Source organism: Fragaria vesca, linkage group LG5 (assembly GCF_000184155.1).
Source record: "Fragaria vesca subsp. vesca linkage group LG5, FraVesHawaii_1.0, whole genome shotgun sequence".
NCBI lineage: Eukaryota > Viridiplantae > Streptophyta > Magnoliopsida > Rosales > Rosaceae > Fragaria > Fragaria vesca.
The window spans coordinates 27,392,384-27,420,053 of NC_020495.1; the positions used below are offsets into that span (position 1 = coordinate 27,392,384).

The window sequence follows — 27,670 nt, forward strand, 5'->3', positions numbered from 1 at the left end:
GAAGTAGATTATCGCCATGTGCCAATTAACGAATGTTAATGTATATACAAGTGTTACTAATCAATAAGAACGAATCAAACCTAATATTATTTAGTCTAGTAGTATAAGTATCTTTTTAAGTGAGAGATCGTGAGTTCAACTCACAGTATTATAGCACATTAATCGTGTATTTGATAAAAAAAATAATAAGAACGAATCAAAATTAATTATTGTAGCACATTAACTGTATTTAATCTAAAAAGCAGCTAGAGTTCCATTATTACAGTCTCATAGAAATAATTTCTGATCTAAATAATTAAGACAAAGACACAAGAGCATTAAGATATAAGTGGGGACCTTTTAAACCAGAAACTTGTTTATAAAGAAATGTCTATTTGGTTAAGATTTACCTTATTAAGTAATTAGTGTCTAATTAAGCTAGAATTAGACCCATGCATGCACTAAACATAAAATGCATGATGCGTATTTCCTTTGGTGTTTGATACTTCGGATAGGGATTACGGAATTAGGTATATTTACCACATACACCTTTTTGCTGGTAGGTTTCTAGCTACATATATTCATTTGGAGGCGGGTAATGGACAAATTAACCTACAAATATATATATGATAAACTGCAAGCAGATGTGAAACGCCACTATATACGCTTTTTGCCTATAAATTAATCACTCCCATCTGATCGATGACCTCAACTCAGACTCCACCAAATTCAGGGCTAGACAAAGACTCAAAAGAGAGAAAACTAGACTGACAAAGAGAAGAAGAGAAAGATCCCAGGAAACTAATTAAGAGGACTGAATGGCCGGGGGAGGCTTCGCGGTTGACGGTCCGGTCACCGGCATCAACAACGGCAAGATAACGTTATCAGTGGTGATCACCTGCATCGTTGCTGCGTCTTGCGGCCTCATATTTGGCTACGACATCGGAATTTCAGGTCAGTTTCTGTTTTGCATAATTAATTAGCTTCAACGTTCGAATTGAATTAGCTGGGACGTTGTCGTACGTAACTGCTTGTATACAGTAGTACCAAACACCAGAATCCAAAAACTGAAAATTAAACAAGAAGAATTAACGAGTCGGAGGAGTAGGGGAGGATGTGCTGGTTCCAAGTTCTCAAATTAACGTGTTAGAAATGGATTTATTATCTCAAATTCTCAAGTATTTCATATATTATTGTCACTGTTTAGCTGAAAAATTAGTTTGCCTATTGAGGAAATGAAGATGAGCAATGTTAGCTGGGCATCAATAGCATATATAATTCAGTTTTCCTGCTCAGGCAGTCTAGTCTAATTGTGTAATGGATCATCTTTTGGTCAGTGCATGCCCAGTTGTATTTCCATGATTGGGAAAGGGCTACGTTATGTGTATTTTATATGGCATTTAGTCGTTGGGTGAGAGGGTTTGGTTAGATATGGATGATTTTCCAACACCATATCATAATAAAAATGCAAAATCAAAGACCAAACAATTTGTCGACAAGCGGAACTGTAGTGTACGATATATATTGACTGTTAGGTTGTCATATGATTGTCCACCAGTCATCCCAATAGCATTGGATAATTTGAGTGAATATATATATATATATCTATCAAAAGTAACAAAAATGACAGTGGTGTAACATCTTGTGTAATTTGTAATTATATTATATATTGTCTTCTGTAATGAACTGAAATCACAGGATAGTGTCCATTTTATAGTTTCTTGAAATTAAATTTAAGAATAGTAGTGTTTACCTGGTCACTAACAGACTGAAATATCAATTAGAGAAAATGTACTTATCAGATATAAAAAAAAAAAAAAAAAGGAAACAAAGAACAAAATATGGATTATTAATTATCGTAAAGAGCTCTCATTATTATCCCATATAGTTTATATATAGCGTAATAATGTCCAAGCATCAAGGGTATTGTGTTCTTGTGATGTACATGTCAATCTACTTTAAGTTTAATTTTTTCATATATCTAGCTTAGTATAAACTGAGAAAATATGTGGCTTACTGGATTTACTATTGATAAATAGCTATGAGATTAACCACGATCATCTACAATCTTAACAGGAGGTGTTACCACAATGGTACCATTCCTTCACAAATTTTTTCCGTCCGTGCTGAGGAAGGCATCACAGACCAAACCAAACATTTACTGTGTGTATGATAGTCAGCTTTTGACATCGTTCACATCCTCTCTCTACTTAGCTGGTTTGGCTGCATCGCTTGTGGCGAGCCGTCTCGCCAAGATTATAGGCCGGAGGAACATCATGCTCTTGGGTGGTTCTACCTTCCTCGTTGGCTCTGCTCTAAATGGTGGAGCTGTTAATGTTGCCATGCTTATCTTGGGTCGTATCTTGCTAGGGTTTGGAGTTGGTTTCACTAACCAAGTAAGTCTAACGTAAATTATATAACACACACAAACAGTAGTTGCATTCTCCATACAATTACTAATAGTGCTTCAATGGACAGTCTGCCCCCATCTACCTCTCCGAAGTCGCACCACCAAAATGGCGCGGAGCCTTCAGCACCGGCTTCCAGTTCTTCATTGGAATCGGCGTCCTTGCCGCCAACTGCATAAACTATGCCACCGCCAAGCAAGAACACGGCTGGCGTATCTCCCTTGGCCTTGCCATAGTCCCAGCTGCCATAATGACCTTTGGTGCACTCTTCATTACCGACTCTCCCTCCAGCCTAGTCCAACGCAACAAGTTCGAGCAAGCCAAGAAAGCCCTAATCAACATCCGAGGAAAAGATACAGACATCGAACCAGAGCTGGCTCTTCTCATTAAAAATAGTGAAATTGCCAAAGCTATCGATGAGGAGCCATTTATGACTATATTTCAGAGACAGTACAGGCCTCAACTTGTGATCGGAATGATCGCCATTCCGTTTTTCCAGCAAGTGACTGGGATCAACATCATTGCATTTTACGCGCCGGTGCTGTTTCAGTCAGTCGGATTTGGAAATGATTCTGCCCTGATTGCGGCCATCATACTCGGAATGGTTAATATCGTTTCGATTCTTGTGTCTACTTATACGGTTGATAGGTACGGGAGGAGATTTTTGTTCATGGAAGGTGGTATCCAAATGTTCATTACTCAGGTATGTTGGGACATGTAAGTTTTATTTCTTTTACTTCTCGTCATTTTGAACCAGAATGTATAAATTGGTCGATCTTTTTGTGCATATATAGGTCGGGGTGGCTATTGTTCTAGCAATTACAACAGGTACTGACGGCACCAAGCATATTTCAAAGGGATATGCCATACTAGTCCTAGTGTTGATGTGTTTATATGCTGCCGGTTTTGGTTGGTCATGGGGACCTTTGAGCTGGCTCATACCAAGTGAGATATTCCCCATGAAGATCCGATCCACAGGCCAGAGCATGGGGCTTGCTATGAACTTTGCAACCACATTTGTGTTGTCGCAAACCTTCTTGTCAATGTTGTGTCATTTCAAATATGGCACATTCCTATTCTATGGAGCTTGGATATTCGCCATGACCATTTTTGTCGCACTGTTCTTGCCGGAAACTAAAGGAATACCACTGGACTCGGTGCATACAGTGTGGGAGAAGCACTGGTATTGGCGTCGGTTTGTTCAGAGTAGTATACCGGAGGACACTATCAATCATGAATATTAATGCTGCGTTTCCAGATCCACTGCTAGTTCCACTGCCTTATTTGTCACCTCATTTGGTGATTGAAATCGGTGACTACTCCAGAAGTACGGTAATCCGGCTATCAGATTTACATTCTTAAGTAAGTTGTATATTGATCGATGTGGCAACTAAATTATTACAATCGTGGATTTGATGTGGACAAGATTTTACTGTGAGATAGTGCATTTGAGTTTGTAGTTAAATTTCAAATCCATTTAAGATTGAAATCAAATTTTCACTCATTAGATCATATCAAAAGTGTTTGCACCTAAATATAGCATAGCAATTTTTTAATACTCCTAAATTAGTTTAGAAGGGTCCGCCGATGTAAGAGACATTCGACCGAAATAAAGGTGCATTTTGCTCAACCAAAATGGTCATCACCTTATGTCTTACGAACTAGCTAGGCATTGAAAAATGGCCCATGGTGTCATCTATTTGGACAATTTGAGTGGAAATAGACAAATAAGCAATCAGGCCGAAAGAATGAGGTGGGTTACGTACATTATAGTATTTCTAAGTACGTATTTGATAATCAAAGAGTTGCGGATCTATGATTTGGGTTTCAAATTAAGGTGTCTTTTTTTTTTTGGGGGCGAAGCCCAAACTATTTTTGCCAGTACAACTATGTAGAGGTATATTCTCCTGACGTTCTAGATGATCCAAAGTGTCTTTGTGCATGATTTTAAAATAATAATTCAAGAGACGAGTGTCATTTGGACTTTACAGTTATCTCAGAAGGGTGTTGCTGTATGTACCAGTGCCCTACAAATGTCTATGTAGACTCAGCAACATAATGTTTGTCCTAATTTTCCCATTTTGCCCCTTATGTAAAAGAAGTTGAGGAAGTCGAAACTTTCTTTCACAAACATCCAGATTTCCTCCTCCCCTATATTCAATAATTTCAATCAAGATATTGCATGATAGTGATGATACTATCAATTAATCCATAGTAATTGATATCATATATATAGTTCATTCTTCAATCTTCTCCACGACCCTGCATAAGAGTGTTTTTCTTTTTTTTCTTTTTTTTTTTTGCCAAAATTGGTTCTATGCAAGTTCTTTCTCTAAAATTTCAAAGTTGCCAGCTCCAAAAGCTGGATTGTATGATTGGGTTAGGTTTCTTCTTCTAGGATAATAGAGTAGAGAAAAGAAGACAGAGAGAGAGAGAAGAAGAAGAACGACGAAAGACGAAGGGGGTGATGTGCAGTTACTGGTCTTTTTCCCTCTTTTTTTTTATTAAGGAGCAAAGAGAAATTTTAAATACACACCCCTAATCTCTTAATACACACCTCTATTATTTTATGTTTCTATTAAGATTTTATAAGTAACCTAAATGACCAAAACAAACATATATTATTAAAAAAAAAAATCACGATAGAAGTATTCTTTTCAACATCTTCTACCCTAAAATCGTCGAAAACACGTCTTCTCTCCTAACCCCAACTTTTTTCTATAATTCATTTGGGTTGTCTTTTTTCTTTTTCTTTTTTTTCTTTTTTTTTTATTCTATATCAGCTTTAGTTTTGTATCTTGCAGATCATATTGTCATGTACTGCATCTTTTATTCATGACATGTTTTATTCGAATAACTAAGCTATCTTATGTTTAATAGCTACTGTACTTCTGCAGTTCTACTAGTCTTGTGAATTTTTGAAAACTTAGTATTGTGNTTTAGAGTAGCTTGTGAATCTTTGAAAAACTTGTATTGGTGATTTAGAGTTCTAGATATAACAATAATCATTTGATTATAAATTAGACAAATGATAACCAAAAAATTTACTAGTCAAAAATTAAGATGTAAATAATAATGTAAAAAGTAGGTACCAAATAGTATATATATTGATTATATTAAATAAATAGTAAATATTTCTATAAATTAATAGGCATTTAGGTAGTTTGGGATGTGTATTAAGTATAATACTAAAATGAAAAACTAAATAGGTGGTGTATTAAGTAAGGGGTGTGTATTAAGATATTAGGGGTGTGTATTTAAAATTTCTCAGGGGCAAAATCAGAAAATTAGGGAAAAAATGATGTTGCTGGGTCTACTTAAACATTTGTTGGCTACATATGCAACATCCTTCTAGAAACCACACGTCAAAGTTTAGCTTCACTTCGACGACTCACTAAAGTTGGAAGAACTATCAGCTGTCGTTGACAAAGGCCGGTAGCAGGGTTGTGCCATGTGTGCGGTCTCACAAGGCCTCCAAAAAAAATTTAACATACATGTAAGTAATAAAATATCAAAAAATCTAAACTGTTAACATGTGCACTTGTAGGATAGTTGGTTAAGTCCTTTTAAAAATACGTTATGTCTTGTACTTCAATAAGAGATTATGAGTTTTAATATTGGTTTATATATATGTTCAAGATCAAAATTTTGTATATAAGGCAACAATCAAAAACAAAATGCTACATTCAAGATTTCGCACAAGACCTCATATTACACGGGACCGGCCCTGGCCGACAGGCGAGAGAAAACAAACACTGAATTGCTAATGAGTGATGGAATTGACGCAAAGGAGACTGGAGACCGATCCCTAATTACGTTCTGGTGGGATTCAACATCTAGACAACTACATTTTTAAAACACTACAAATAGAAGAAAAAAATTTCCAAAATTGTGGGGAGGGCTTGAGTCCTCCCCAACCAGTATATGGATCCGCCAGTCATCAAGCACATGTACTATGGTCTTCAATTCTGAACCTATATATTCTCACTTGAATCATCATTTGGTAACCAACTGATTAAACTCTTGATACTTCTTCTAATCTTCTCATACATTATAGCTTTTGAAATTGAACTCTCATAGACAATCAAACTAGCTAGTCATGCACCTCTTTCGATCCATTTCCTGCTTATAAATGCAAGCACACATATACAGCTTTTCGTTAACCTTATGATGCCCACGAGCTACACTATAAAGTTCTATGCATGCACTCAACGGCTAACAGATTCTCCTTTAATTATTTCTATCCAGAAACGACTGACAGTGATCAATCTTCATCACAGGCTGCTTTCTTGCCTAAGATTTTGTCACCCCCTACCTCCTTCATTTCATATCTAAGCCTTTAATATGATAATCACGCTTACGTGCATCACAACCATAACGATTCAAGAACATGCATGCCCTTCCTTCGATTCTCAACAGTGTTATATATATGTATCATTCACGCACCACCTTCCATATATGTTAATTCTACCTGATGACACATAAACCACTAGTATTGAATTAGGGCAAACAGTATATATAGTTGCATAAATCTTTTACTGTTGGTAGGCGGTGGTAAAGATTACAACTCCTGAGATCTTAGTCCGAACTATGTAGTCGTCTTTGTCATTTCAAAATCAAACGAAAATAGGTAGAACACCTGAATTATCAGTAATTTTGATTCAAAGCTTCAAATTTCAAATACATTGAAATTCAGTAAGCTAGCTCGCATCAAAACTAAAGACTAGTTAGCGTAGATTTTGATGCATTATTGGGTAATTAGGTGGTGCATGGTTGTTAAACATTGTAGTCAAATATTAATGCAGAAGCAAATGTGCGAGTTTACGTTTCGAAAGCTTTGTTGCAATATTAACCGCAATATATATGTAAATTGTCGGTCCAAAACTCTATCTTAGCTTTGCTGCAGTTTAGTTGGATTGTCCTGCAAGTACGTACAGAAGAAATAAGTGCAGTTGATCGATCGGGCTGTGGATCGAGATGAATAATTTTAAGAGAGATTTATGAACATATAAGGGGGTAGCTTCTGACAGATCGTAGTTATATGGCGTAAGTAGTGTGATTGAAACCTTCATGAATATAAATTTCGAGAGAGAGAGAAAGCAGAGACAGAGGTTGATCAGAAAAACAAGAACATAAATGAAGGGAAGAGGAGGTGGGTTGGGAGCATTTAAACAGAAGGGAAAGGGGTTGCTGGTGATCGAGAGTGATGACGATGAAATAGATGTTGAAGAAAGTGATCGAGAGGGGAGCCGAGTTTGTGTGTTTGATCGGTCTTCAATGGTCATCCTTGATTTCTGCATTTAAGTGAATTCAAGATGAATTTAAGAAGGCAGGTGGATTCATACTTGGAAAACCCCCCCTACTCTCCTTCAAAGCCTTCAATACGATTTTAATTGGGCCCCCTTTTTAGTTTCATCATCTATACTTCTTTCTCTCTATCTTATTATCTAGGTTTCCTTTCTTCTTTTATAAGAAAAAAGAAGAAGGTTTCTAATGAAGGTTTCTACTTAACCTTCTAACCTGTTTGAGATAATCATGTACATAACTGATGAAGTGAAATTAGGGAATGCCTCGTCTGATGGAGAGGAAAAATTTCACATCAGAAAAGTAATAAATAAAATAAAATAAAATTTATAAGTGAGCGAATCATACCCAATTTTACCGAGATGTACTTTTTTTGTAATTACAACCCAACACCATACGAGTGGTTAAGTTGGGACAGTATCAGTACAATGATAGTCCACATGCCAAGCTTGTCGGTGTTCAACTTCGTCTTCTCTTTCCTGGTGTACACTAAAAAAGAATTACTTCAATGATAAGCATGTCAATAGACTTGCATAAGAAGTTACTCTATCAGATATAAGCTAGCTTCTACCTGAAAATGCATGATATATGTACTGCGACAAAAAGCTAGCTGCTGGTTCTATTGCAAAACTTATAGGGCACTCTTAACACTACTCTTGCGTACTTACATTACTGTTAGAAACATAATCACTGAATATGTTCAACTCTAGCTTTTACTTGCTTCACACCAGAACCTAGATTTCTTTAATCTCAACTCAAAACCAGACTTAGCCCTAAAACAGCATAGTTTTCCACATACACACAAATCTACATCCAAAAAATCAACCAGAAGAACAAATATTTGGTATTCAATTTGGTAGCTAACTTATACAACATTACCCTCACTTTAGAAAACCCATTTTTGTTGTGCCCTAAATCTTATAGTCTTTTTAACTAGCTAGTAGCAATAAACAGGCCTGGTATATATTTATGTCATTAGCTGTCTAGTCTATTTAGGGTCCCTCTCCAATTTATATATGGTTGGTGACATTTTGGTTAACTACACCTCTTCAAGTCTATGCCATCCTTCACGCCCATGCTAGATCTTTTTCCCAAAAATAGGAACTTCACCCCCTGAAAACTTGCAAATTTTCTTCTGATGCTTGCAATCCAATTGTGAGCCAAACTGGTATTTAGTATTTACTTCTCGATATCACATGATTCACCTTAACGGATCGATGAACTTCAAAAGTTCAAAGAGCAGAAGAGAAAAGGCAAAAAAACACAGACACCAATTGAATCGAGCTAGCTCAAACTTAAATATAAATCTTATATATAGTTGTATTCTTTATCGTTCAAAAATATTTAAGGACAGAACTAGGGCACAGAACTATTAGGTACTTGTTCTCTTAAATTGGGATTCAACTGTCTACCCCCCCAGAGAAGTTGAACCAATAAAATCTCCTCTTTAATAAGGTAGAGGTACTACCACACTAAGGACTAAGGACTGGTGAAATCAATGAATCTTCCATGCATGAGTTTATATCTAACTCATTAAGTTGGTGAAATGCTTAATGGATATTGATTATTATGAATGATTCAACTATCCCTAATATGATTATACGGTTGTTGCACAGTAATATTCCTGAGCAGGTTGTGGAGACAAAGATAAATATTTTATTTTATTTAAAAGTGAGATAGCAAGCCACTTCGGTTACGTTAACAAGTTAGTAACACATCCATATGCTGGCCACAAAATTGGTGAGAGTTGAGACTCGAACTCTTAATATGGGGGTTCCATACTAAGCAGCTCGATCATCTTTACCACACCATGCCAGGTGGTTTGAAAGTTGAAGACAAGATTTTCGGTTCATCTAAATCGTAATTAGTACATTTCGGAACAATTTAGAATTCAAACTCAGTCATTTTAGTGCTTTTAGCTACACCTTTTCGGTTACGTTAACAAGCTAGTAACACATCCATATGCTGGCCACAAAACTGGGATGAGAGTTGAGACTCGAACTCTTAATATTGGGGTTCCATACTAAGCAGCTCGACCATCTTTACCACACCAGGTGGTTTGAAAGTTGAAGACAAGATTTCGGTTCATCTAAATCGTAATTAGTACATTTCGGAACAATTTAGAATTCAGACTCAGTCATTTTAGTGCTTTTAGCTACACCTTTCTGCAAGTATCCTAAACCAGCTCTCCTGTGCATCTCAGCAAATGTTGAATTCATCACATCACATTACAAGTCAAAACAATATATATGTCATTTTAGACATAAATCCAACGTACAAATATACCAAAAGATACAATAACTAACAGATGCATTTGATTATCTGTTGGTCCAAGAATGAAAGAGGGACTTGATCTAGGGAGCAAATGGATAATTACGGGGCTTGAGTTGCAGGATAGATATGCTTCAACGTCAAGAAAACCTAAAAATTTATTAAGAAAAACAAGGACAGATATGGTTGAATAAATAGCCGATGGTGTTGAGAGCCTTAAAAGCAATGTTAATTAGCTGCAGAGGCTAAATATTCATTCATGGATCGATGGCTCTCATCGAATCGAATGTGGTTATTGATTGCTGCTGATAGAGGGTGTTGGGAGCTTTAAAAGTTTTGTTGTTCTTTGAGTAAACCCAATTGTGGGAAGTTGGAGTTATTGTCTATGTGTACATATATTTAAGATGATCCATTTACACATTCAATTCCAAGACCTTCCCTTACTTCTTCTTCAACTGTATACAGACTCGACTCATTTATTTCACACACCCTCTTCAATTCAACACCTCCTTCCCCATCTCACCGCCTATCATCATAATAAGTACCCATTTCACTTGGCACTTGGTGTGTATACCTTCTCCTTCTTCTACTTTTAACTAATGGATCGATCCAGCGCGCATCTCTGCTTGGATTCATGTTGCTTGACTTTGCTTAGTAGCTCGGTCAGTAGTTTAATTTGCTCATTCAACGATGCACCGGTACTATTCGTATTGCTGATAATAGATCATTTCACAGATAAACATTTGAGATTTAGGGTTTATGCGGAAATTATGACTTTGATTCATGATCAGTTCAAAAACAGTTGTATAAAAATGAAATAGCTATAAACATACGCACGAGAAAGATCGGTAGCAGAAGGAGAAGCAGAAAATCTGGAGTCAAATAAATTGGGGTGAGGTTGTAATAGTAATGAGTCACTTAAATTTCTAGGACACGTACAGAGTCCATGGAGCCCAGGCCAAATTCACTGCAAATATTGTATAGTTGGCTGAGTTGGGTGGCATCAGGATCAGGGGGGTTGGGTATGTATTAGACAATGAAATTTGGGTATGTATTAGACAAAGAAATTGGTTAGGATTTCACATCTTAGGCTTTAATATTACACAAGAGCTACCTGCTTAATTCGCTTCTCGATCAAACTCTTCTGAACACACAGAGATAGAAAATGGAGAAGAGAAAGAGAGAGCTAATAAGCTTAGCCAACTTGGATTGCACGTCATGCATGGGTAGGCCAGGTTTGTTTTAGTTGTACCTTCAAATAAAGTTTGCCCCTATTAGATTCTCCCTTCAGTTATGACCAAACTCAAATATTTATCACTACTCTTCAGCCTATATAACCACCCCTTTCAAAGTCACACAACTCTAACTCTCTCTGAAACACCAAGAGTGCAAGACTATAGTTATCTCTGAGTTCTGAAGCTAGCTCCTCTCCTCTCCTCTCTTTTCTCTTTCTATCTAGCTATGGTGTCTTTTCAAGCTCAGCCCCTTTCACCAAACCAGAAGAGATCAATCACAGACGACTCTGAGAATTCATGCAAGAAGAGAAAGTGGGATGACCCTTTTCCTTTTTTGGAACTCGACAAGCGTTCGAAACCAGCAGCTGATCAGATCAGACCAAAGTCCTTCTTTGATGTTGAGCTCCACCTCGAGACTCCATTGCCTTTGGAGTGGCAACGATGCCTTGATATTCAGGTGTGTGTCACAAATATCCTTATGTTCCTTGATATTCTTTTTTCGACTGTGAATTACGACCCTGCGATCTCCTAGTTTCTGTCTAACCCTTTCGTCCATATTTGGGAATCAACAGTCGGGCCAGATACACTTTTACAACACAAGAACACAGATGAAGACTTCAAGGGATCCAAGGAGGAGTACTACTCCTGAGCCACCAAGCACTAATCATCACATGAGCTTAGACCTTGAGCTCAACCTGAGATGCGACTCCCAGCCCCATCATCCAGAGATTTCACCAAACAGCTTCAGGGCACTTTTCAAGAACAACTCATCAAGGCTGGGGCTTGAACTTGATCATGACCAAGAGATGGTGGCAACTGTGTGCATGAGGTGCCACATGTTGGTCATGCTGTGCAAGTCTTCACCTGCTTGCCCAAATTGCAAGTATATGCACACACCTGATCAGAGCCCCTCAACCCCATTCAAGCCAATGAGTCAAGGTCACGTAGCTTCATCATGTCCTAGTAAGATCAAAGCAGCCTGGTATTAATGAATTTAGACAAAAAAAAAAAAAAAAGAAGCCGAGGGCTGATCACCCTTCTAGTAATACAAATTATGTAACTGTTAATTGATTCTGTGTCTTAATATGAGCTAAAAGGGTCTGAGGGACCGAAGGGCTAAACTTAACCAGATAGGGCAGCGATCACGGCACTCCAAATCGGATATTTTATAATCCTTATGAACTCATAATTAAGTTTTATGTGAGTGTGAGAAGCTAAAATTGGAGTGCCGTTGTCGCTACTATATGCATAATGTAAATATGGAAGTGTATTATCCGTTTAGATTTGTTTAAATTCGGGTGTCGGTAATCAGGAATTGGCTCTACAATCTCCCTCACTAGATCGGCCATATGATAATTGCAATAAAATCTGTATCTTCGTTAAGTTTTCTCAACTTGGTGTTAGATTTCTACATTTATAGCTTATGAGTTTCAGCAAACCTGCTCCAAAGCAAAGGCCATGTCTATGGGGAGGTCCACAGATATTACAGTCGTAGGTAATCATCATCACATATTCACATTTATTATGGTTTGATGTCAAAAATGAAGATTTTTCCCTTTTTCATTTCTGGGGTTAGAACTTAGGATGATGATTCGTAATGGGTCGATCAGTGTCAGCAAAGTACTCATATCTCTTATATTCTATTTGCTTGCCATTGAGGGATAAGTCTCATTCTCAGAATCTCACTTATATTTTGGTCACCCTTAACAAATTACCTTTCACTTCTGGATGAGTAAAAAAACTTGCAAGGCTGCAACTAAGGTTAAAACTGAATTACTGTGTGCTTATTGTCTGAACAATTGCGTCAAGTAAAGCCCTAATTAAACCTTGAGAGACTCTCTTCTACACTATATCCCAAACAATGAAGCACATGGATCATCTAGCTCCGCTCTAATGTTCAAGCTTGAATTTTTTTCGGTTAATATCCAGGCCTTGTAAAATAACCATCCAACAATTTGTTATATATCAATTGCTATCAAGAAATCAATAAATTAATATCAGATTATTCTTCCAAATGAGATAAAATAAAGCTGACTAATTAATCTACTTGTTCATAAATCTGGAGTTTGAATACTTCAAAGCACTTTAGAACACCCCCAAAGAGGTTGACATAAGTAGATTGTTCTATTTCGATCTTCTGCGCAGAACGAAATTTCTGCAGCTCAATCTAATTCTACCGTACCCTACTTATGTCAACCTCTTTGTTCTATGCTTATATTATCTTAACACTACGGTCACTACTTATGTACTGCATCTCACTAGAGACACTGGAATCACAAGAAGATAATGTGTTGAATGACAAGCATTATATGGAATCATGTTTAGACATGTCAGATATATGGCAGCAGTCATCAATATATACCCCTTGAAAGAAATATAGAAGGGCACTAAAATCCCATATGGGAATAGAACATCTTTGAATGGGACTATAATGTGTGAATACTTGATACCACTCTGAAATACAAAACATCAATCACAAACTGTAATGTGTAAATGCTTGATACCACTCTGAAATACAAAACATAGAAAAGATAAATTCCTCCTATAGGATATATCAATGTCAATTATGCTTGTAATTACATGATGTTTGTATAGGACAGATAGTTTCAATATATGCTAATCTTCTGTGTACTGTAATAGAAAAGAATGTTTCAATCTTATGTATATCTACCTCTCGACTGTGAAGTTCACATAACCTGATTCTACCTTCTGTATATTTTGAATATTTTCCTGTACCCTATATTTTGCCCATTTCTGCTTTGCTGCAATGGGTTTTGAACAGAATCTGAAATGTATCCTACAAAAAGTATCTGAACTATATCTCTCATTCATCTTCCAGCTTTCTTTTAAAAGGCAGTAATGAGCCAGAAGTTGAATAGAAGGATTATATTCTACTCAATTACCCACCGGCTCAAAGTCTCAGATCTCTCCATCTATATCGCTTTCCTGTAAATGCATACGACTGTGCAATTGTTGCTCACTACCAAAGGTCTTTAGGAAGAACTGCGCAGGAGCCCTGTTGCAGAACGGTTGGATTAAGAATAAAACGCACCATGAGGGCAATATGATCTGATGACCAACTAGGAGATGGAATTCCAGCACCCAAGTCATCATGGTCAAGTAGCTCCAACACACCATCAAGTATCAAACTATCCTCTGTCAACATTAAAAATACAGCCAATAAAAGATTAATAAATAGAATTCATTACTTGATACTAGTACTAATTTTCAAAATCCCAAAGATCAATACTGAACAAATAGTTCCTACATCACAACTGACTACATTATTTTCATTTAAAGTCCAAAATTTTAATCAAACATCTCTTGTCCTGGATGTTAAAAGACAAAAATTGGCTACACGTTACACATATAAATATAATAACTCCCAACATATCAAAGGCGATCAATTCAGTATATAGTTTTCACAATTGATTTCAGACTAAAAGAAATGATGTGAAGACTAAAGCAACAAAATAATACTGACAAGCTTAATGAATAAAGACCAATGCTCTACATAAGCCAACCTTGATGGTTCCAGGCTTGCAGACTGGAAAAATAACAAATTTATAGTTGAAAATAGCATTACATAACCAATCAAGCCAAAAAGGGAGAACAGAAAAACAATTTGAGTTTCCGGACTGTCAACAAACATAGAGAACTAAATGTTGTCAGTGGGATGTACTTTTGTTTGAGGACCCCTTGAAGATGCACAAAAAGGCTCAAACCGGTAAACCTTTTTAGTTTTTATTGGATACTTTCGTTTTTTCTCAAGTTCCCTTCTATGTCTAAAGGCTTCGTGTGATGCTATTTCTGCAGTGGGAGAAAAGGTTTCTGAACTAGAATTCAGTTTATACTTGATTCGGACTTCCAAGCCATGCCACTGAAACAATATGTATTGCCATCTCTGACAATATCAACTTAAAGCTATCTGGGAAGATGACTCAAGCCTACTGTTAAAAACACCTGGTTCTCTAGACATTTAACTATAAGTTAGGAAGCAGAACACAGGCAGGTCAAAATATGATAAGTCAGACACATTTTTTGTTCCAAAGTACCTGTATAGAATATGTAATCTAGGGTTCCTTGGAAACGTTTTGTCGAGTGTGTGAACATAGGCTCCCCGCTTTCAGAACAGAACTTTCTACACTGTTTCTCCTCGACACCATCCGAGTTATAAAAAGATGCATATGCACTTTTCTGAAAAAGTACATTTTCAGCATTAGAATCATAACCAGTTATACATAAAACAAAACTGAGAAACAGATGACCATACCAGAGGCAATGAATGGTCAGGCTTTAGATGCTGACTTATTCTATATGGATCATAATCAGGAAGTTTGCCAAGTTTGCGAGTAGTTATGAACTGATGAGGCGCACTGCAATGTTGAATAAGAATATCTTTCATAAGGTTGTTCCTCAACACATAAAATAATGGTTTCCAACAGGTCAGCTTGTTGGGCGGAATAGCCTAAATCAAATATAGTACTATAACATTTTCCCTAGTTTTCTTTCATTTTTCACAATAGAAATATTTCCAAATATTATTTAAAGAGGAAATGGATAGAATCACAAGAGTCATCATAGGGACCAAACGCAAGAACAAAAATAATTCTACAAGGACCATAATTTTGTCTATAAGCCAGTACTAACCTCAGAGGAACAGAGTTGAAATCTCCACAAACCAACATAGGAATTTTCGTCTCGGCAATTTTGTCCAGTCCAGTAATCAGGTCCACAACCTTATATCAGAAATCAAGCCAATTAATCAATAATGTACTGAAACTTAAAATTTGTAGAAGGCAGAGCTAGAGATTAAACTGCACCTGAAACAACTTGACATCTGGGAACCATGGATCTGAATATATGTGGGTATTTGCCTAGAGTTTAGAAGCACAACTGTGTCAGAACCCAAGGATTAATGATTCAAATATATCTTTAAATCTCAAATACACATAGTACCACACAGATTCTAGGTTGAATGCCCTCGCAAGTGCCCTCACTTTCCAGTTTTTCCAATATAACAACAAGTGCAACATTGGGCTGCAAAGTCACATATAACTAGTTCATAGAGCAAACAGATGATGCAGAAACATATCCACAGAACAAAAGACTACAATTAAATATGAACCTTCTTCAGCCTTTGAAAAGCTTCATCTCTCTCTTGAGGTTGCAATGCTTCAAATGCTTCCAAAACTCTCCGTAAAGAGCTATCAGACTCATGCTACAAAAGCAAATCAGAATTATCAACTACTGGCCTGTAATTCTTATCCTAAACAAGATTTTCCTCATTTTCAAGTTTTTCTAAGTAGAACATTGTCCTGTAAAATCACATATAACTAGTTGATAGAGCAAAAAGATACATCGCATAACAAGATACTACAGTTAATCATAAACCTGCTTCAGCCTTTGAAAAGCTGCATCTTTCCCTTCCCTTACTATTGGCTGTAATTCTCCAATCACTCTCAGTATAGAGCTATCAAATGCACGCTACAAAAGTAAAACAGAATTATCAACCACTGGCATGTAAACTATTATCACTTTACATAAGTAAAAGCGAGAGCTTCCTCACCTCATATTTTACAATTTCTTTGAATGCATCACGGCGATAAAATATAGCACAACCATCCATGCAATGACCGTAACTTGTATAAATCTGAAAATCATCCATTTAATTCAGTATCTTGATTTCGTTTTATCAGACCAACATCATGCAAAACATATATCTCTAAAAGTTTTGTACAAATTATTGGCTACAGTGTTATTTCTTTGGTAAGCACTAAGCACAAATCTTGCAGAAACATTATTCAAAAACTCTGTATAATGGGGACAGGGAGGTATTAACCTGATTAAGAAGCCAAATGCACAAACTCATTATTCAGAAACATTATTTTCATAAACTGAAAAGTACAAGATGATATGAGAGTCAAGAGTATCAGGCTTCAGGATACAAAGAGGACAATATGCACATGTTTTCGGCGCCATCAGTAACTAGCAAATAAGAGACCTGCAGGGCCTTAACTGAGATCCTGATAGCTATAACGTATAGAGATAAGGGATTCAATACAGGAGACGAAGTAAAGAAGAAATCATGTTAGCTTGGAATACATCATTGGCCCCTTCCCAAACAACTTGCTCTTGAGGCGCAATGGTTGCTTAACATGGGCATCAAATTTTGTGGTTAATGAGACAGCACATGATGGAGGGAATTAGTTCAGAATAAAAATGTTCGCTCATTCCCTAACTGCTTAAGCTTTTGGGACCTGATAGTTGTTTAACAGTTGGGGGAAGAGACATAATTTACTTGCATTTAGATGATCAATGATAGAGAAGCCGCATGTAAAACTTACTATCTGGGTCTAAATGACGACGCAATTAGCTGAGCAAAAGTTATATTTCAGTTAAGCATACAAGATTCTCTAGGTTCAGATTAAAAAAATTCGATTATTCGTCTAGAATTCATATATTAGCCGAGTATTCGATATGACCAGTGCACATGACTATTTTTATTCCAAGACAGGCTAAGGCATTTGAACGGCGACCCAAAACTATTTCTATCAATAAAGTAATAAACATAACAGTCAAAGTTCAATAGTTTATCACACTTTGCTCTCAAGTTGACAACTTACTAATCTGACCATACAAATCTAAGAGGACAAAATATGATAGGAAGAGGGACAATATTCTTGGATTAAAATAACAAAAATTAGAAGTGCATCACAATTTAAAGGGTCTAAATTATCTTACGTCTCCACTTTTCTTCTTGTATATGCCAGAGTATCCTAATTTTTCCAACTCAGGTGTGAAGAATTTCTCGAGATGAGTACTTAGTACCTGCATAAAAAATGTATCACCTTTGAGGCCAACCATTTGTATAAACTTCAGAAAATATATGCAACTTAAAAGGGACTATTGACCTCTTGAAGACAGAGGATGTCTGCATCATATTCAATGATCTCATCTAGTAAATTCTGCTGACGATATTCCCAAGTTAAAGACCATTTTGCTGGCAATTCAGAGTATTGACCATCATGAGCGTAAATATCAGCAAGAACATTATATGATAGCACACTAATTTTTACACCGCCGGAAGAGTGTGCTTGGAGTTTGGAGCGAATATGAGAGTCCCCAGATTTCTGCTGACACTCAAGTATGCAGCGAGGTTTCTGACCTTGAGCGTACCGAACAGGAACTGTCTCGATGGTATTGTTCGGGCACAAAACCTGATTATTTGAATCAACAGCTGTAGTTACCAGCATCAATCTGCTGCCAAGGTCTTCCTCTGTGGGTGTGTAAGACATTGAAGAGCACATCTCAACCCAATGGTCCAGCTCTTGAAGAGCACACCTCAACCCATCATTATACTGAGGCCAGCTATAAATCTCATCTTTGTCCGCTGGTTGATTATTAGGAGATGCAACTTTAGCGGAAAGATGCAACTTCCTGTGGTTCTGCCATTTGTCCCGGTAACAAACGGCCGTGCAATGGTAACTTCCCTTGGCAGGTAGCTTCAGTTTGACACATTCAACACACACGAGAGTAGCCACCTTATCAGGGTGGACACTGCACCTGATATTGTCTTTGTTTGCGTTTAACTCATACTTCCGATACCTGTGTATGCTTCCAAGTTATCACCTAAATTGTTTTGTCTTTAAAATTTGTAATCGTGACTCAAACAGGAATTCACTTTCACTTGGGACTTTCCAAATAACAACATTTAATGATGTATTAAACATAAGAAATATAAACAGCTAGTTATCAAAAGTTAACTATATGCATGGCCCAATAAAGAAAACTATATGAATACAGTAAAGGTTAGCAGGTTACTGCATAAACCCTATACCTTATTATTTGTGTGTCAAAGCAAAAAAGAAAAAGAACCTAGTCTCTGATAATACCTATATACAGTTACAGTCCCTGTAATTATGTATTTAAAGTATTATACAATGCTTCTGTTCCCTGCTCTGTTTTAATCTTTTTTTATAAGTATAAAACACATAATTTATATGTATATGTTTGTGTACCTAAATATCTATATCTATATATACACACATATGTGGAAGCATATATGAAATGAATCCAAATAAAATACTTGGAAAACTAATTAAATAAAATGTTGGAATACAATACTTATCAAAACAGATATTATTTAGGAAGTTGTAATAAATTAATGAAACAGAGGTGATATTGTTTAAGATTCAGTATCCACTCCCACTTTGACAGATAAAAAGCCACATTTCTCAGCTACCAAACAGAACTTAGTGAATAGAATATCTCACCCAAAAAACAAGGGGAATGTCAAAAGAAAATCAATAATTTTAGGACTAAATCAATCCCACTGTTTCAAAAAAAAAAAAATCCCAGTCTCCCTAGCAAACCAAACAGGAGTAAAGAAAATCATGCAAATAAAAATATAAAGAAAATTATACATTTACATTCTTTCATGTGACATTCAAAAAGAGACTTAACTAGAAGAGCATGGGCCATTTCACATGAAACATGTCAATGCAGGAACAATTTGGGACTGTATTTAACTTCTTGGAACCCAGAAATTCACTAAACAAAATACCAAAAGTACTTGTTTCATCTGTTTCTCTAGCAAATCAAACAGAACTTCATTTACAGAAAGCAGAAACACAAGAAGTTCACATTCTCCTACATTTATAATTAAAAAAGAGAGAGAGACTAGCATTTGGGACTAAACTTCAGGAAGAACTAGCATCCTCTGTTTCTTTGATTATGTAAACCAAACAAGACCTTCTTTCATGTAAAGAAAGACCACACATACAGCCATGCATTGATAAAGGAACACCAAAAAGATCATAAATTTACATTCTTTAACATCAAATCAAATCCATTCATTCAATCTTGGATAAAATTTCGGGACTGAATTTCATTTCTACACACAAAGCATAATCCTCTGTTTTCCCAGCCAAATCTATCTTGGATCAAAACCCACATAGAGAAACACCATAAAGATTATAAATTTACATTCTTTTACATAAAAAAAGAAAGAAACAAAGAAAGAAACAAAGAAAGACTGACCACTTGAAATTGAACTTGTGCTCGGGGGGTACTTCAGTGATGGCATTAGGGTTGATCAAACGAGCTGTAGGGGTGATTCTGCAGCCAAAGACTGGTTCAACTTCACGTTTGGTGCCCATTTGCACTCGGAGACTGTATCTTGAAGGATCAGAAGAACCCACACCAGGGTTTGAAGCAGGAGAAGAACCCATAACAGGGTTTGAAGTAGAAGAAGAACCCGCATTGGGGTTTGGATGAGGATCCATGAATTTCTGTAGTTCTTGAAACGAAGAAAGAAGAAAAGAGAGAAATGGGTTTGGGGGGGGGTGGTTTTGTGAGAGAGAAATAGAGAGAAGTTGGAAAGGTGAGAGTGGTGTTAGGGGACTGTGCCTTCCTTCTTTCTCTCTTTATATATTGTCTTATTTTGAGCGCTTTCTTTGTCTGCACGAATGTGTGTACGGCTGATTTCAGGAAATAAATTTTGGGAAAAGTGTATATATATTTATTTTCATAATTTATATCTCATTTCCCTCTCATATGATTGGCCACTTTTTGTTTATTTCATTTTATTTTATGAAAGATCAATATGCATTTATGCACTCCCTCCTCATTTCTAGATATAATGACCATTTTCGGTCCTCGGTTTTCAACAACTGTGCCCGAATGATTTGGTAAATAATCCATATACTATCGATATTTAGGTATTTTAGATTTGGTGATATAACACATTATATTTCTACAATGTGATTGTCTATTTAGCGGTTTGCTATTTGAATACAGTTTTAAATATTTTGCAAATAGTTTTATAAGCTAATATCTTAATATGTGTTCTTTGTTGTGGTTTCCCTCAAATAGCGTCAGAAATTAAACGAAAGGAAATGTTGTTGTATTTGATGTCTTATGACCATTTAAGAACTCTGTTAATAATCCGTCAATAGTTATTTTAACTCATCATGTTTTGGGTTGTATAGTTATCTTTTGAAATTTTTGTCTTTTAAAGAGAGACTAAGTGTCAAATGTTAAGTTTCATGCAATGAAATTACAAATAAAGTTCCTTAACCACCTCTAAGAAATTTGTTTGAAAGTAAAATGTTGCAAACATCAATCAACATTTTCAATAACATTCACTTATCTAGTTTCCACGTGCTCGCATTTCTCTTTTGTGGGTATCACTGCATGAACGGGGAGTTGGCATAATGGGAGGAGATCTTTAGATTCACTTTAGTTTTCTCATTTTCATCAGCTGTTCAAGTCCTTGTTTATTTCATTCACAACTATATATTTATCTAATAGCACCTCTATCTTAGCCATCATTAAGCTCTAGGAGCGATAGAGAAGAATATTACATCGATCTAAAACGAGAACCATTTATGTGAGTTAACGTCGCGGCCCATAAATGACCTCAAAACCAAGTAGAGAGTAGAACCAATTGTACATTTTCTTTTATAAAACTCTGATGCTTCATATAGATTTTGAAAATGTGGTGATGTAAGTCATGTAAGGAGGATTCCGTGAATATGTTACAAATCAACCCATAGATGACAGTCTTTTTGGATACACCGTTAGATGACTTGTTTAATTGAACTCAACTCTTGATTTGAAAGGTCTAATTAATGGAGTTTGCATTTAAAATTCTTATTAAAGAGACTAACACATCAGAGTCCAATCAAGTACTCATTACTTAACATTTAATTAGCCAGTTAAATAATTAATCTTTGGGAGAAATTTCAAATACTTCTTCCTTCAATTTGAAATTTGGAAGGGAAATAGAAAAATAGAAACCAATACTTTAATTTATTTCAGTAGATTAGAAAAAGAATATATTTAGGGACACAGATACGGTCCTATGGATATACGCTCATAACTGTGGCCCACATCCCGGATTCACCCCGGTCCAATATTAGGCCGCCACGTGTAAAAGTACCCGAATCAACCGCCTATATATATAGCAAAATCCCCGGGATTTCATTTTCAAAAAATCCAAACGCAGATCCACGCTCAAATAGTGAAGAAGAAGAAGAAGAAGAGAGAGAAATGGAGGCCGAAAACCTAACCCTAGCCGAAGCCGAAGCTCAGCAATCGAGAAACGCAATCCGCTCGATCAAAGTCGCTCTTCTCCTCTCTCGCCTCAAGCCGTCGTCCGCCGATCGCCGCCTCACCGCCGCTGCCGACCGCCGCGACGCTGCTACGGTAAGGCTTTTTTCGCTCAAATCGCTTTCTCCGATTTACGATCTGTTTGCTGTGTCTGATTATCGGAGATGATGAATTTGTGGCTCAGGAGGAAAAGGAGGAGGAGTTGAAGAGAGAGATCGGAGATCTGAAAATGGAGGTTGTGAGGGAGCGGCTGAGGAACAAGAGGATCAGGCTCTGTGGATTGATGGAGGTCTTTCTCGAGGTGGCGGTGCTCTTCGTTGCTTGCGGTTTCTTGTTCGCGATCGCCGTCGGAAATTGAGCTGATGTTTTACTGTGTGGTAAATGAAGCTGTCTCAGTCTTTTTACTGTTGAGATTTACTGCTCGATTAAATATAGATTTTACTGTATGGTAATTTTAGCTGTGTTCGTTGTTTACTGTCGAGATTTACTAGTACTGTAGGAAGAGAGGTGGATTCTCTACGGCTCTACCTTGTGGTGCTTGAGATAGGTTGCTCAATCTGATAATCTTGTCAAGTACAGTAGGGTGAAGTATTGCTATGATGTAGTGTGCTCAAGTTCAAATGAAAAAACTGGGTTTTTATTTTTATTTTTATTTTTATTTTTTTGAGATTATCTGGTGAAGCATGAATTTGTCTTGTTTTACCATCTACTGTACTTGGTAAAAAAATTGCAATGAACTACAGCACTCCAATAGAATCAACGAGGACGAGGTTAGAGCTGTTGATGCTAGTAATGACTTCATTCGTATATGTTTGCTGACTATCAGAGGCATCAAGCTCAACATGCGCGACAAGAACAAAGAGAGTTCACGATTAATTGTTCCCTAGTTTCGAGTTTGATGTTGGTTAAGAATTTGTTTATATAATGACATGTACCGGTGTGATTTCTAAGTATGAATGTTGACATTATAAGCCTATGAGTTCAAGCACCAAGAGTAAAATCGTATGTGAATGTGATATTTCAGTTGTTGCATTTTCCATTTTCTTATGTTTTACATGGTTTCTTCATTTTGAAAATTAACTGGTGAAGCATGAGTTTTTCTTGTTTTAACATCTACTGTACTTGGTTAAAAATAAAAATTGCAAGCCCATAAGCCCATTTCCTCAGTCAAACATTCAGTCAACCCTAAATTCAAATTAGGATTTCCCGCCTCTTTTTTCTGGATCCCTTCTCCGAACCTCCAAATCCCAATTAAACACGGATTAGCACCCTCAGGCTATTTCCTTATCTTTTCTTCACAAGCTAAAAAGTGAATTAAAAAACAGATAGAACTTGAGTCTAGCAAGCAGATAAGGATCGAATCGAATTCACCAAGAACAATTAGGAAAGAAATCAATGAAAGACCTTGATCACCAAGAACAATTAGGAAAGAAATTAATTAAAGACCCAAATAAGTACCCCGCGCCTATATATATCCCACCCTGGACTCTTTCCTTATTTCAGAAAGCTCACAGATCATTCTCTCTCTCTCTCAAAGATAGAAGGAGAAACCCTCATACTTTAATTTCCTGTTCTTAGATCAATTCAAGTAGAGCTAGTGATGGATCAGTTCGCCACTCTGGACGAACTTGATGTTGGTGTGGTGACTACATTTCAACCTACCGAAGAAGATTTGTTGTGTTATTATCTATACAACAAGGTCTTCGAAACCCCATTCTCCAACTACAAGACCTTCCCGGAGATCTGTATCTACGGCAAGGATGGGTTGCCTCCTAGGCAGATATGGAGATTGTATCAGCAGTGCAAGTTTCCTCACCAGGATTTCATCTACTTCTTCTCCAGGGCCGAAAAGTTAAACCCTAACAAGTCACGAAATTCTCGAAAAGTTGGCACTGATGGTTATAAATGGAGTGAGACTGAAACTTTCAAGTCCATCTATGTCGCTACAAATAAAGAGGCGTTTGGGTCACTGAGGAAGTTTCGGTACGAGAAGAATTTGAACAAGAAGGAAAGAGATATTTGTGATGAGCACCATGGTGCTTGGTTAATGGATGAGTTCACCATTAACCATGCACCGAATCTGGCTTTGTACCGGCTCAAGGTGAATGCCAAAGGTGGAGACAGAAAGAGGAAGTCATCTGCGGCTGAGAAAAATGTGGAGGATGAGAATTTGACAAGAAGACAGTCTCTCAAAAAAAGAAAACGCGAACCGAGAAGATCATCAGATCAGAACAGTTGCATGTCTGAGCAACAAGAAGGGACTACTTCTCAGCAAATGCCATTTTCCTATCTTAATGAAGATGATCAAGTGGCCCAGGTGGTTCCAGAAAACAGTAACAACAACTTTCATGTTGAGCTTGAGCAGATTCTGATGAGTGACGATGATTGTGTGGATGATGAGAATCCAATTTTCTCTCCCGCTAAATTGTCGAATTATGATGCTCAGTTTAGGGCTTCTGTTGCTCAATCAATAGCTATTGAGCAGCAAACACATCAAGAACAATATTCAGATTATTCAGTGGCACCGCAACAGCAGTTGGAACCTGAGAATAGGTGTCAAGAGGAGTACGAAGTACAACTACCACAACAAGATCAGGCCTCTTCCTCTCATTCTAACGAGCAGCAGCTTCTCGCCAATAACGATTTTGATATTTCACTCGATGACCCCTACTTTCAGTCAGATGAATTCATCAATTTACTCCGTACTACTGAAAATCAACTGCCGTGGTGGAATCCTGATGGTGATTAGTTTCAGTATTAGGGCATCTTGTGTAGTGTCTTTTTTTCATTCCTAAATGTACATCAATTTCATAATGAAGCCAATTACATGGTTCCAAATTTACTGAAACATCTTTTGGCCAATTCAAGACCATATCTTGCAACTATATAAACTGCTATGTCTTTCTATATGTCCCTCTGCATTTCATATTCATCAAAAAACAGAAGAAAAGAAATAACTAAAAAAAGAAGCATATCTGCAAAGTAGAAATCAAATTTACAATGAAGTTATTGAGATTTTTTCACTATCTATTTGCAGTGATCACATAGATCAAGTAATGAGTAGAAATCCGTAAGCACAAAATGTTTGATCGATGTTAACTCATTACAATACGTTTATAGACAAAAGAGTTCAGAATTGATGATCCAAATGGACTACATCAGTAAAAATGCGCTAATCCTATGTACACAGACTCAAGAGGAAGCATGACAACCAAATCCTGTACACCATCAGGTCACACACCCTAGATTTCTTTCTTGACCTGAAAAAAAAGTAGGAAAGCTGCATTAAGGCTTCTATTCGGTATAGTTTAGTGTATAGTGTACATATATGTACTAAATTCTCTTAAAGGTTTTCAAAGCATTTTCAGAAACATAAAAGATAATATCAAACCTAAATTGAGTCTAAACTGACAAAGAAAGACCTACTGGACCAATCTAAGATCATATCTTGCAACTGAAGGAATCAAGGCTTTTCAAAATTGAAAATAAGATCTTAATGCGGAATCAGTATATTTTAACAAATAAAGAAAATTCACGTATAGTATGAATGGTTGAAATTGAAATACCTTAATCAAATGCATATGGATCATCAGCATATGGATTCAGAGACCCTTCTGAAAACAAGTCACCAATGTTTGAAGCACGTGGTTGACCCTCTCCCTTAGATCCCTACATAACAAAAATCACATATTGCAAATTCAGTATGTGCAGAATCAAAATGAGTGCTGCAATATATAACTCAAGGCGTGTTATGTACCTAGCTTTTCCAATGATTCAACACAGTAATTAATGTTTGCAATTAACAATATTCTTTCCAAAAATCAACTTTTCCCAACTTTTCCTCTATGTTGCAGCTATATGGAATCAGTTAACATTATCTGAGGAAACCAAATGCAGAATCTTTAGACTTGTAACTCTTTTTTTCTTTTCTTTTTTTTTTCTTTTTTTTCTTCAATATTTGGACTTGTAAACTTAAGAGCATGAGGATTCTTATGGCAATAGTATCAGTATCCTCTCAGAAATATTCTATCGAAGACCAGTACGAGGCAAGATCCAAGCAATTTGAGACATGAGAAAGTAGATAGATCACAGGATATTAGAAAAACTGAAATAAAGTTTGGGTTTAGCTTACCTTGACTACACCCCTGGGGCTTTTGACCTTTGGTGTAGTTGTCCTCTTATGTTTTCTTGGATCCTGATGTTATACACAAAATAAAATGCGGTTACTGGGAAATGTATGCATGAGTAAAAATAAATAGTTCTGACTTCTGAAGGAGACAACAGAGATTGAGCATATAGCTTCACAGAAGTCACCAGATTCCTACCTCAAACATGACTGTGCTTCTTGTTTTCCGTTTAATAGTTCTTCCATTACCAGTTTCAACTTCATATTCATCACGAATTACCTGCAATGCATAAAGTAAGTTTCAGGTTAGTTGATGGATGAGGCTAAAAATAATATCAGGTCGATGGGATATGATAAGAAAAGAATTAATCAGATCTTAAGCAACATTAAACCCTCAATAACACTACTTCCACTAGCAAGGGAACTCCATACTAATAATTGGTTTTCATCTACAGTAGTTGCTGTAAAGCTAAAGTTGCATTTATTTATGAATATCCATCAGTAAATTGTATAAGAGAAGTTTTAGACCTTTTTGTGGTGCTTTGAGATATTCAATACGCTTGGAGAATTTATATTCTCTGAAGCTTTCTTCAACAGTGTTGATACTGGTGTATGTGTTGCCCCCACTAGAGGTGAACCCTAGACACCAAATGGAATAAAATATCACAAGGAGAGTCATATTGTCATGTGAAAACCAAAACTGAAAGAAATTAAAATGATTTTCAGAATATTGCGCCACCTTCTCATCATGCTCAGGTCTTCTCAGAGAACGCTGACCTCTCCTTCTAACAACAGGGTTTCTCCTCGATGAAATTGAGTATTCCTGAGACAGAACAAACTCATCATAGTGAAACAAAAAAGTATGATAAATATCAGATTATGAAATTTTATACTTCAACCATAATCCCAAAAAAGAAAGCTTTTGAACATATAGCCTGCACAGCATAAATCTATGCCTTTTTGTGTTGCCCTTCTAAACCTCAGTGAAATACATTATTGACTAAAGGATCACTCTATTCAATCGTGCATATATAATAAAACTAAATAAAGTTGTGTATATCACTGTCATTGTATGAGACAAGCTTCAAAACTTAAATTGTAAGTTTATCTGCCATAGATTAGCAACACTGCATCCAGATGTTAACGAAAATTCAAACAATTTTGTGTAGGTGTGCTTGTGTATGTGAGAGATAGAGAGAGAGAGAGAGAGAGAGAGAGAGAGAGAGAGAGTA

The 27,670-nt window shown here is 36.6% G+C and overlaps 4 protein-coding genes across 4 annotated transcripts in view; 2 read left to right on the forward strand and 2 right to left on the reverse strand.

The window, feature by feature from the left end:
* The first annotated feature begins 699 nt into the window (after nucleotides 1-699).
* On the forward strand, nucleotides 700-3,900 carry LOC101308972 (sugar transport protein 5-like). The gene is made up of 4 exons (XM_004300591.1): nucleotides 700-933; nucleotides 2,056-2,375; nucleotides 2,458-3,090; nucleotides 3,182-3,900. The coding sequence occupies exons 1-4, from the start codon at nucleotides 798-800 to the stop codon at nucleotides 3,629-3,631; spliced, it is 1,539 nt and encodes a 512-aa protein (XP_004300639.1). The 5' UTR covers nucleotides 700-797; the 3' UTR covers nucleotides 3,632-3,900.
* Nucleotides 3,901-11,129: 7,229 nt separating this feature from the next.
* Nucleotides 11,130-12,186, forward strand: LOC101299013. The gene is made up of 2 exons (XM_004301872.1): nucleotides 11,130-11,654; nucleotides 11,770-12,186. The coding sequence occupies exons 1-2, from the start codon at nucleotides 11,424-11,426 to the stop codon at nucleotides 12,184-12,186; spliced, it is 648 nt and encodes a 215-aa protein (XP_004301920.1). The 5' UTR covers nucleotides 11,130-11,423.
* A 1,930-nt stretch (nucleotides 12,187-14,116) lies between these two features.
* LOC101299308 (carbon catabolite repressor protein 4 homolog 1-like) lies at nucleotides 14,117-20,484 on the reverse strand. The gene is made up of 12 exons (XM_004301873.1): nucleotides 20,240-20,484; nucleotides 18,112-18,805; nucleotides 17,942-18,028; nucleotides 16,592-16,684; nucleotides 16,326-16,418; nucleotides 16,157-16,237; nucleotides 16,021-16,074; nucleotides 15,848-15,936; nucleotides 15,471-15,573; nucleotides 15,253-15,394; nucleotides 14,250-14,353; nucleotides 14,117-14,143 (listed from the first exon to the last, which is right to left on the reverse strand). The coding sequence occupies exons 1-12, from the start codon at nucleotides 20,482-20,484 to the stop codon at nucleotides 14,117-14,119; spliced, it is 1,812 nt and encodes a 603-aa protein (XP_004301921.1).
* Nucleotides 20,485-25,879: 5,395 nt separating this feature from the next.
* The window catches only part of LOC101299594 (synaptonemal complex protein 1-like), a 5,864-nt gene continuing 4,073 nt past the window's right edge, over nucleotides 25,880-27,670 (reverse strand). Inside the window, exons 13-17 of the mRNA XM_004301874.1 lie at nucleotides 27,178-27,261; nucleotides 26,967-27,077; nucleotides 26,638-26,718; nucleotides 26,445-26,507; nucleotides 25,880-25,981 (exon numbers count right to left, since the gene is read on the reverse strand). Coding sequence (XP_004301922.1) covers nucleotides 25,880-25,981; nucleotides 26,445-26,507; nucleotides 26,638-26,718; nucleotides 26,967-27,077; nucleotides 27,178-27,261 — 441 coding nt within the window. The remainder of the gene's footprint in view (nucleotides 25,982-26,444; nucleotides 26,508-26,637; nucleotides 26,719-26,966; nucleotides 27,078-27,177; nucleotides 27,262-27,670) is intronic.